Source organism: Gekko japonicus, unplaced genomic scaffold, assembly GCF_001447785.1.
Source record: "Gekko japonicus isolate JY-2015 unplaced genomic scaffold, Gekko_japonicus_V1.1 scaffold1280, whole genome shotgun sequence".
Classification (NCBI taxonomy): domain Eukaryota; kingdom Metazoa; phylum Chordata; class Lepidosauria; order Squamata; family Gekkonidae; genus Gekko; species Gekko japonicus.
The window spans coordinates 460,205-472,128 of NW_015165276.1; the positions used below are offsets into that span (position 1 = coordinate 460,205).

The 11,924-nt window shown below is 44.8% G+C and overlaps 1 protein-coding gene across 1 annotated transcript in view; it reads right to left on the reverse strand.

Moving 5' to 3' along the window:
* The window catches only part of KRT222 (keratin 222, type II), a 47,746-nt gene that overhangs the window by 22,747 nt on the left and 13,075 nt on the right, over window positions 1-11,924 (reverse strand). Inside the window, exon 2 of the mRNA XM_015410263.1 lies at window positions 6,104-6,232. Coding sequence (XP_015265749.1) covers window positions 6,104-6,232 — 129 coding nt within the window. The remainder of the gene's footprint in view (window positions 1-6,103; window positions 6,233-11,924) is intronic.

The following is an 11,924-nucleotide window of genomic DNA, read 5'->3' on the forward strand; positions in this document are numbered from 1 at the left end:
AAAATGGAGAAATCAAGGGAATGTTCTGTGCAAAGCTGGCCATGATAAAGGACAAAAACAGTAGGGACCTAACAGAAGCAGAAGAGATTAGGAAGAGTTGGCAAGAATACACAGAAGAACTATACAAGAAGGACCTCAATGTCCTTGACAACCACGATGTTGTGATCACTGACCTCAAGCTAGACATCCTTGAGTGCAAAGTCAAATGCGCCTTAGAAAGCATTACAAAGCTGGTGGAGGTGATGGTATCCCAGCTAAGCTATTCAAAGTCTTAAAAGATGATGCTGTTAAAGCACTGCACTCAATATGGCAGCAAATTTGGAAAATGCAACAGTGGCCACAGGATTGGAAAAGGTCAGTTTACATCTCAATCTCAAAGAAGGGCAATGCCAAGGAATGTTTAAACTATCGCAGAATTGCACTCATTTTACACGCTAGCAAGGTCATGCTCAAGATCCTACAAGCTAGGCTTCAGCAGTACATGGATAGAGAACTGCCAGAAGTACAAACTGGGTTTCAAAGAGGTAGAGGAACGAGAGATCAAACTGCCAACATTCACTGGATTATGGAGAAAGCAAGGGAGTGCCAGAAAAATATCTTCTGCTGCTTTATTGAACTAAAGCCTTTGATTGTGTGGATCACAAAAAACTATGGCAAGTCCTTAAAGAGATGGGAGTACCAGACTACCTCACATGTCTCTCGAGAAACCTGTATAAGGGTCAAGAAGTGACAATTAGAACCGGATATGGAACAAGTGATTGTTTCGCATAGGAAAAGGAGTATGACAAGGATGTATATTGTCACCTTGCTTATTTAATTTATATGCAGAGTACATCACGTGATATGCCAGCCTAGATGAATCACAAGCGGGAATTAAGATTGCAGGGAACAACATCAGCAACCTCAGATATGCAGATGATATCACTCTAATGGTAGAAAGTGAAGAGGACCTAAAGAGCCTCTTGCTCGGGGTGCAAGAGGAGAGCGCAAAAGTGGGCTTGAAACTCAACATAAAAAAACCCCTAAGATCATGGCATCTGGTCCTATCACTCCTTGGCAAATAGAAAGGGAAGTCATGGAAGCAGTGACAGACTTCACGTTCCTGGGATCCAAGATCACTGCAGATGGTGACAGCAGCCATGAAATTAAAAGACTGTGCATTGCAAGCTTATATTACGTACAATTACAAAATATCAGATCATATATTCAATAATATGTTTTACAGATCACTGAAACAATTGATGTCAATGATGGACGAACTCCCCCGGAGTTGATATTCGTTTCGAGGCGTCTTTTTCATACATCAAACCTCCTAGCAAGAAACGTACCAATCAATCATTCCCGGAAACTATACCCAGCAAGAATCAAATACAACTTACAGATATAAATACATACATAAGTGTGCTTCCACATGATCATAAATCTTCCAAACTGGATATTCCTTGGTTCTATAATAAAATATAAATTTATCACATCACTCTAGTCTAATCAATTACAAAATATTTTATAAAATTTTAGCATACTGGATACTGGCTAAGGCTGATCAGCCTGTCCTTGATATTATGGTTAAGAACTCTTGTGAATATTGAAAGTGACAAAGAATGATTGATTGGTACATTTCTTGCTAGGAGGTTTGATGTATGAAAAAGACGCCTCGAAACGAATATCAACTCCGGGGGAGTTTGTCCATCGTTGACATCAATTGCTTCAGTGATCTGTAAAACATATTATTGAATATATAATCTGATATTTTGTAATTGTACTTAATATAAACTTGCAATGCACAGTTTGCAGTAGTTCCATTCTGTTTATACCTTTACCATACTGCAACCCCCTTCTATCTTTCTGGTTAATGAAATTAAAAGACGCCTGCTCCTTGGGAAGAAAGCTATGGCAAACCTAAACAGCATAATAAAAAGTAGAGATATCACCCTGCCAACAAAAGGCCATATGGTCAAAGCAATGGTATTCCCAGTTGTAATTTATGGCTGCGAAAGCTGGACCATAAGGAAAGCCGAGTGCCGAAGAGTAGATGCTTTGGAATTATGGTGCTGGAGAACACTCTTGAGAGTCTCTTGGACTACAAGGAGATCAAATCAGTCAATCCTAAAAGAAATCAACCCTGACTGTTCCCTGGAAGGCCAGATACTGAAGCTGAAGCTCAAATACTTTGGCCACCAAATGAGAAGGGAGCACTCACTGGAGAAGACCCTGATGCTGGGAAAGATTGAAGGTAAAAGAAGAAGGGGGTGGCAAAGGATAAGATGGTTAGACAGTGTTATCGATGCAACGAATATGAAATTAAGCAAACTCCAGAGGACGACAGAAGACAGGAGGGCCTGGCGTGATGTGGTTCATGGGGTTGCGAAGAGTCAGACTCAACTGTGCGACTAAACAAGAAAAAACCCTTTATGTGTATCCTTTCCTCAATAATTTGTGCACGGTCCATTTGGTGCAAAATGCCGCGACTCGGCTGTTATCAAGAACTAGATGGAGCATGCTGCAGGCACTTCACTGGCTACCCATCAGTTACTGGGCTCAATTTAAGGCATTTGCTATCACACACAAAGCCCTTCATGGCCTTGGACCCTCATATCTGTGAGATCACCTTTCCCCCATTCTCCGCCATGACAGCTTTGTTCACTGGAGCAGGGTCTTCTACAGGCATGAGCCTGCAAATAGGCAGAATCAACAATGGTGCCTTCTCCATTGTGGCCCCCAACTTGTGGAATGGCCTGCTTGAGAAGGTCACTCTCATGGCTTTCCACAAAGTATGCAAAACTTGAGTTATTCAAGAGGGCTTTTCTACACAGGCTACTGTACTAAATGATTCATAAAGTTACTTGAAGAAATTATTAGGGATTCTGGTCCATACTACTGCATATGACTCGCTGAAACTATGAACCACGACAACGACAACAACTGCTGCTGCTACCACTACTACCATTCAGTTTATCCAAGCAAGGTTGTACAAACTGTATGTTTAAAGCTGGTATGCTATGCAATGACTGGTGGGAAGGTGGGGGGGAGCTGGGGAAGGCTAATATAGATGGAACTTCATTTCCTCAACTATATTCCTGGTGGAATAATTCTGTTTTACAGGCCCTGTGGAACTGAATCAGGTTCCACAGGGCTCGGATCTCATCTGGAAGATAATTTCACTAGATTGGGGCCAGAGCCGGGTTGAGGCAAGATGAATACTTGTTTATTGAATGTCCCATCCAGCTTGAGTCCAAGTGAGAAAGGTGGACTATAATTTTTTTTAAAGTCCTTATTTAGAGAAAGGTAGCTTGTAAGGCATCCTTAATATCTACAAAGCAAAGTATTCTGGGATGTTCTCTCACGGCTTTACATTAACAGACATAATCCACCATGTAGTGAATGAAGAACTCAGAAGTACTTGCTTTAAAAAGTCCTACAGAAATATCTAATAGTATTTGCCTTGAGAACAAATTGCAAGCAAGTTGTATCATGACATAGTTGCTGTAGATAAGAAGTCCGATTAATAAAATATACATCAGTAAAATATACTTATGTGAGTATGGTGTGTCATATGTTACCTGAGGAAAATAATTTTCATTTTTCAGACTCCATTGCTCTATTTAACATTTTTGGGTCTTGGGAAAGTTCCTCAGACTTCACGTCAATTAGATAGTTACTTTAGATTCTAACAAATAGTTATTTTTAGATTTTAACAGTGCCATAGTGGGGAGTCTGTTAAAAGGGCTGGGACCAAAGATGTGCATAGCAGGAACATAATAAATACATGCTCCCACTTTTCAATACACCTTCCAAAGAAACCTGCTTTTTCAAGTTGTCCATAGTGTCACAAACTGTGGGCATTCCTCAAAGTTGCAATCCTCCTTTCTACCTCCATTTTAATTCCCCACTTAGGATGATATATTTTCTTCTGTGTTCGTTTTAAAAGATACTTTTGTCTTTCTCAAACGCAGCTGCTGAGGCTGCTTTTTCATGGAGGAGAAGGGCATGGGAACTTTCCCCCCTGCTGCGGCTTTCTGCTGAACTGGTTTTACCCTGCCTGGAGAAAATTTATGGTTACCATGTTATTTTCCCCACAGGGGTACAGGCAACTCAGTAGTGATTTTTTTTTTCCTGAGAAGGGATGACTGAGAGTGAAGAAGCCTTAACAAGGGCACTTAACCCTTACCCAACCCCATATCTCCTTTCTAAACCATCCTCCGAATTACTTCCCAGGGCTCTTTTTGTAGAAAAAGCCCAGCAGGAACTCATTAGCATAATAGGCCACACCCAACAGCAGAAACTCATTAGCATATTAGGCCACAACCCTGACAGCACAGCTCATTAGCACATTAGGCCGCACCCCCATGTTACCAGAAGTGTGGTCATCCAGTCACACCCACCTTTTGCTTCTTATTCTGTTTACCTTGTTTGTTGTCAAAACTCAGGGCTTTTTTTGTAGCAGGAACTCCTTTGCATGTTAGGCCACACACCCCTAATGTAACCAATCCTAATGAGTTTCTGCTGTTGGGAGTGGCCTATTATGCTAATTAGTTCCTGCTGGGCGTGGCCAGCTTGGGTGCCAGCCGGAACTCCGTTCCTGTGCGTTCCTGCCCCAAAATAGCCCTGCTTCTCCCACAACATGATTATCAAAATGCACATTTACCAATCTAAATTCAGGAAGAACTGTGAATAGTGATTGAAGATGGATATCACTCTCCCTGCAGATTCTCCACTCTCAGCTGCCTCCTCCCAAAGTGGCTTTTCAGTTAAATAAGCCAACCATGCTATAGTTATACATGTTTGTATATAACACACAGTTTAACCCTTTGTCTGGGCTGTAATGCTTCTTCGTACTACAACATGAGCATTTACATGAAAAGTTTTATCCACCTAAAATGCTGGCATGCCAGGGAGAAGGGTTTTAGTTTAACCATCAAGTGGGTAGCTGTGTTGGTCAGAAGCAGCAGAACAAAGTTTGAGTCCAGTAGCACCTTTAAGACTAACAAAGTTTAATTCAAGGTATAAGCTTTGTGTGCATGTGAAGAAGTGTACGTGCACACAAAAGCTTATATCCAGAATAAAACTTTATTGGTCTAAAAGGTGCCACTGGACTCAAACTTAGTTCGGTTTTGACATTCTAGTTCTCTAGATGTGAGAATCCCTTTTTTTTTGGAGGGGTGAGCACTCCCAGGACTGTTGCAGGCTGGGAAACTGGCATGGGAGAGGGGAGGCTGTACGCAGGCCAAAATTTGAGGAGAATATTGAGCTCTGGTGATCTTATTCCACAGAAGGGACAGTTATAGAGAATGCATTTCCCTGCCACCAGGGGTCATTTCGTAGAAAAAGAGCTAGGGGAACTCATTAGCATAACTCATTAGCATATGCCACACCCCCTGACATCAGGGGCCCGGCGGTGGACTTGCAAGGCCAGTGAGAATGCGAGGAACATAACTCATTAGCATATGCCACACCCCCTGACATCAGGGGCGGAGGAAGCAACTTACCCTCCCTCTTCTCCTGCCTCCTCCTGGCTGAATGAGAGCTGGAAGCAAGGCAGCCGGAAGCAGGGGGCGGGGCTTTGTCATGTGCCCCGCCCCCCTGCACCTCACCCGGGGGAACTGCGTTCCCCCGCGTTCGCCCCCGAAATGATCTCTGCCTGCCACCATTACCTTCCCTCAGCCAGGAGGCAAGCTGTTGCATTCTGCACTGGCTGAAGTTTCAGGGCTGTTTTCAAGGGCAGCCCCATGTTGAGGGTGTTACAGTAGTCAGATCTAGAGTTACATAAATGATAGTTCACAAAATAAAATATCTTAGGTATTATTCACTAAAGGGAAGGACAGCAGCATGGTGTAGCCTGATTTCATCAGATCTCAAAAGCTAAGCAGGGTTACTACCTGGAAGGGAGACCACCAAGGAAGACTCAGCAGAGGAAGGCCATGGCAAACTACCTCTGCTTCTCAATTGCCTTGAAAACTGCTTACTGGGATCTCTGTAAGTCAGCTGCAACTTGACAGCACTTTACACACACAGACACATGGAAACACACACTGTTCACCAATACAGGGAAAAATTGTTTTTAATTTTAAGCATTCATCTAATAGAGTGGCTGGATCACACCTACCACGACATGGAGAGTGTCAATTTCCCTCTGCATGTGATGCCACTGACGTCTAGCTTCCTTTAGTTCTGCCCTGGCTGCTTTTAGAGCTTCTTCATCTTTGTCCATTCTTTCACTGGTAGCTTCTTCTAGCTGCAAGGAAGCACCTCATAGCATCAGTTCAACATACTAGAGTCACTGAAGATTTGAACTTGAGTTGTGGGAATACATGATATTTTATTTAATAGGATGGATCTTAGCAGCTTTTCTCCTGGTGAAAAAGAGGGGAGGTTCCTCTTTTGACAGCCAAGGAGGTTATGCCAGAAATTGTGGGGTTCAGCATGGGACTGAAGTAAGATGGGACAGAGATCCTGGCAGGATCTAACTCACTTATTCCTTCACGTTGTATTACCTGACCTTGAGACAGAGGAGATGCAAATCTTGAACTCAAACATGAAGAGGCAATTTAGAATTTCTGTTTTCAGATTCTAACAACGAGTCTGCATTGTTACTAGCTGGACCAATCATGCAGGATAGTTGGCTAGGTTCTCAGCTTCTGCGATTTCTGTGTTGTTCCAGAGGACTCCGCCTGTGATTACTCTGGGCTACTTGGTGTGGCTATAATCAATTCATGGTGTCCAGACCCCATTATGGGAGCCAGAAAAGGAAAATCAGTCTTACTGAATATGCATGTGTTCTGTACTGCCTTTGTTTAATCCTGCTACAAACAGTGAGTGGTCAGTGTGGTGGAAAGTGCCAACTCTGGCCTGCAGGCCCTATTCTGCCCTGCCCTCCTAAGTTATTCTCCACACTTGTAGAGGCTTTTCTTCCACTCTTGGGTAGCCCAGCACCACCACCTGACCTTTGTAAGGAATAACCCACTGGGAGAGTCAGGACTCCCAGCTTCCCTTCCAGGTTCTGAGGCCTTATCTCTGTGTGTCCCCCCCTGCCCAGCACCTGGTCACCACGGGCAGTTTACTGCCTTGCACGCCCCTGGAGGAATAGCCACACCAACTGCCTGCTTCCCCCAGCACTCCTTTTAAAACACTGTGTCAAAGACGGTGAAGGTCTACGTGGTACAGAGAACCACTACCAACATCATTATTATTACATATTTTAATTAATTTATAAATTACATTCCTTATACATATCTGAACCACTACCAACATCAAAAGTTATTAAGTATTTATTAAAAAGAAAATGTTCACATGCATACTTTTAGCACAACAGATGATTCCTTTTTCTGTATGTTAAAAACTGCTTTCCCTGTTGTTTATGCTTATGACCTATGTGAACAGGTTTTAGCACAGCTCCAGTTTGAGCAAAGGATCTAAAAGAAATGAGTAAAATGCAAATTCTCTGTCCCTCTCTCTGTACATGGCCTATCAAATGTTAAAATATAGGACAGGCTCTTTAGCTTAGTTCTAAATCTGAACAGAGTAGCCATTACCTTGAAGCTTGCTCCAACTGTTTAGGAGAGCACATGGTCAATGGCTACCTACCCTGTGGAGAGGTCTGCTCCCAAGAAAAAGAGATCTCCTTCCTACTGCAAGTTTTTATCATATCTGTTTCTGATCTCTGTTCCCTGCTTGGGGAAAGGGGGAGATCTTGACCCACCCATTATCTCTCTTGCTAGATCTATTAGCATTTGTATGAAGGTGAGCTGAGGTATGTCTGGGAAGCAATTGAACTGACTCCCCCCTCCTGCCTGGTCTCTGCCCAGAGAGGGAAAAAAACCCTTAAAAGCACACAGTGGATGTTTTGCCCATTTTAAACCTCCCAGGAAAAAAATGCATTTCTTCAGTCAGTCATGCCTATTCTCTGACTAGACCCTCTGGAAAGTGTGTCTCCGTGTTCTGAGTAGACTTCTTTTTCCTCCTGGAATTCTCAATTTAAATGGTAATGAACTTTATTCTCTAGAGGAGATATTCTTCAACTTAGTTCTGGTGCACTATGTCATTAATTTTTGACCAGATCTAATTGGTCCTATAAGCTTATGATACTTTCCCAAAGATAGGACATTTTACATTTAAAAAGAGTTGGGACTCATCACTCTCCTCTTTTCCTCTGCCTGATGCCTGTGAAAGAGCACATGGTTTGGCTGGGACTTCTCCAGCTTAGGGGTAGCAGAAAAGCCATTGCCATCTTAGACCTTGTGGAATAGCCTGAACTCAACCCAGATCCTGAACCCTTCTTTGTCCTCCTTCTCAAGTACTGCAAGCATCCTAATTTTTTTTTTGTTGTTCTCTGTAATATACTCTTTTGTTCATGAGATGGTTTTCTAAAATAGTGTACCTTTTGCACCCATTTTTACAAAAGAAACTTGCTTGCTGTTTGGGAGAATGAACATTTCTCTTTCTTGCTATCAATTTCACTTTGAGGACCACCCCCCAGGTGCCTCACCCCTGCACAGCAGTTCCAGTTTAAATGAAGGAGGAGCAGAGAACTAGCCAGACTCTGGCTCCCGTTACACGGGCAGGAAAATGCGGCGGGGGGGGGAAGAGTGGCTGTTGGCCCGGAGCAAAATAACGCACGGCTGCACGATCAGATGTCCCGTCGAGGTCCCCTCAAGGTCCTGTGGTTAGGGGGAAGGTGCCGATCACAGGACAATCCTGCGGCGTGGCAAATAAGCAGCCTCTCTAGCAAAAGGCTCCGTGGGTTTAACCCCTTCCAGGGCTGCAGAGGAATGCAAACTGTGTCCTCCGTCTGGTCCCCTCCAGGAGGAGCTTCAGCCGAGCCACCCTCCCGCCACGCCCCCCCTGCACCTCACCCTCTGCCGCCCGGTGGAGAGAGTTCCTCTCGAGCAGGCCGAGACAGGAGTGGGGGGGGGTACAGAAAAGAGGAGGGGGCTGTGTTGTTTGTTTTTAAACAAAGTGTGTGCATGCGCCATTGGGTGCTTGTGTGCATCCCGTGGAGACTTGAAAAAAAAACCTTTAGGGGCTTGGGCGCATGCTGTGGAGACTTGGGGGGGGGGGAAACCCTGTTTGCGAGGGGACATGGGCGGGCGCTGGATACCACGGACTACCACCGGAAACGCGATCAGATGCCAGCCCTTGCCCCGTGGTTTCCGGAAACTAGTACCTCGGAGGTACTAGTTTTTTACCTGCATCTTCAGCGGGAAGCCTCGGGTTTGCCACGGGAGCTCTACGCTTTCCAGATGTGGCGCTGTGATCGCGCCCGGAACATCCGCCTATCTTCCATCTCTGTAGTGTGGCTAATGCTCCGTGTGACCGCAGCCATAGTAAAGCTGACATTATGGCTGGCATTGTCAGGCATTTCTGAGAGGTTCAAGTGGGGCTTGCACTGTTTGTGAGGCCTCTTTCATACGAATACAGGGTCAGCGCACAAGGGACTCCTTCCTTGCTGCTCTGGTTACAAGACAGCAAAGTCAAGAAGAAAGAGGAGGTAAAAGGGTAGCATTATAACCTGCTACTTCCCAGTTAGGAAGCTACATAGGAGAAAGGAAGATGCAGGCCTTACCCACCCCTCCAACAGCAGAAGGACAGAAAGTGTACTTGGTCAGTCTTTTCTTGAAACAGACTGGTTTAAAGATGCTATAAGTAGGTTAGTCTACCTTCTTGATATAATTAAAGGTAGGCTGAAATTAGAAATTAAGAAATCATCCATGCCAGTAATTTAGATACTACATAGGTCTGATTGTTTAGCTCCCATTCACATGTAATAGGTTAATTAATTAATTAATTATTGTGTGGCATTGTGTGTAGAATAGCCAGGAGATCCTAAGATTGTCTGGCAGTCAGAAGTTCTAGCTCTTTAGCATTATGCACCACTAGGGAGTGAGCTAGACTTGTTTTTAAGGCAAGAGAAGTTTTAGAAGTGGTTTGCCATTGCCTGCCTCTGCGTCATGACCCTGGTATTCCTTGGAGGTCGCCCTTCCAAATGCTAGCCAACGCCAACCTTCCTTAGCTTCTGAGATCTGATGGGATTGGGTTAGTCTGGGCTATCCAGGTCAGGACCACATGTAATAGGTAGTTTAAAGGCATAAAAATAGGTAACAGAACCATACCCCCAACACCCATGCACCAGATTTGCCATTTCTGTTAGTTAGGGTTGCCAGGTCCTCCCTGGCCACTGATGTGGGATGGGGGGGGGTAGGGTTAACAGCTCTAGGTTGGGAAAGTTCTTGAAATTTCGGTGGTTGAGCATGGAGAGGACAGGGACCTCAGTGAGGTACAGTGCCATAGAGTCCACCCTCCAAAACATCTATTTTTGCTAAGGAAACTGATCTCTGTAGTCTGGAGATGAGCTGTAATTCTGGGTGATCCCCAGGCCCTGCCTGGAGCCTGCCACCCCTTCTTTTAGCAGAATAGTCTTTACGGCTCCTCACAACTAAATAAATAATCACACAGTTAATACACGTTAGTATTGTTAGCATGCTAAACAAAATTAATGCCAGTACTAATGTTCTGTGAACGATGCTGAAAGAAAGGCAAATAGCTGTTACAAGGAATATAGGAGGTGGACAGATGAGCCGAGCCTAACTAGGCTGGCTTCTCCCCGCCCACGCCCCAGCACACTGCGCTGCGGCGCTGTTGCCACCCCACCCTCCTCCGCGGCGGCAAACCAGCCCCCGGCCGCCATTGCCTTCGGCGGCACCTAGGAGCTCCCATATTAGTGGAAGCTGCTCCTTTAATTGCATGGAGAGGCAGGATACAAAAGTTTCACACAAATAAATGCATTATGCCTTTGTAGCAAGTATTACATTAAGAATAAAACTTCAAACAATTTTCTTGTTTGGGTAGAGTAACACATGTCTTCCACAAAGCTACAAAATGTTTAACTTATTTTGAGCCCCAGACAGGAAAGAAACAAAAGGCTATCTAGACCAACCCTCAGCCAAAGACAAGCTCATCCGTCCACTGTATATCTTCAAGCCTGTTGCTGGAAGGAACTTGTGCTGGCAAACGTCTTTTGACAGGACCTACTCCGTGTATCTCTGCTCCAGAACTCTTGTCATCTTGATCCTCAGCTTTTGACCCTCGGCTTCGTTGACCCTGCTCTCGTCTCTGACTCCTCTGGCATCGTTTGGATTTATGGACATTGAACTTTGGTATGTCTGACCCTGGCTTTGGATTCTGATTTAAACCTGTTTGAACTTTGCTGCTTGTCTTACTCGGCTTGACTTCGGACTGCTCTTGGACTTTGCTTGCCTGCATCACGCCCCCTGGCCCTGCCGTGACAGAAGGGGGCGGGCACATGCAACAAGCCCCACCCCCTGCTCCCAGCAGCCCTCAGTCAGAGCAAGACAGAAGGCTAGCACAGGTGCAGCAATTAACTCAAGCTGTGCTTTCTTTGCAACAACAAACCGCTACAAATGCTGCGGCTTTAGCGAATGCTGGCACACCTCCCCCACGCTGCCCAATAAAATCCTCCTGACCGTTTCGGTGGCAGTGTTGATGAGTTCCCCGCATTCCTAGCATAATGTAATCTTTATATTGAGCTCAGAGCTCGGGACTTTGTTTCTGATAAAGCTAAAGTCTGTTTCATTTTAAGCCTGCTTAAAGGGCAAGCGGCCAAATGGGCCACACCCTTGCTGGTAGGGAATTCTCCCCTGCTGTCTGACTTCCAGGCTTTCAAGGTTTATTTTGCCAATGCCTATGCTAATCCTGTGAAAACAGAAACAGCTAACCGAAAGATAAGGGCTCTTAAGCAGCACAACGCCTCAGTCTCTCAGTACACTACTGAGTTCCAGCTACTGGCTCAGGACCTAGAGTGGAATGAGGCAGCATTCATTGACCAATATACTGAGGGGCTGTCTGATGAAATTCTAGATGAATTTGCACGCAGTGAACGCCCTGGCACTTTACAAGCCCTCATCCATCTT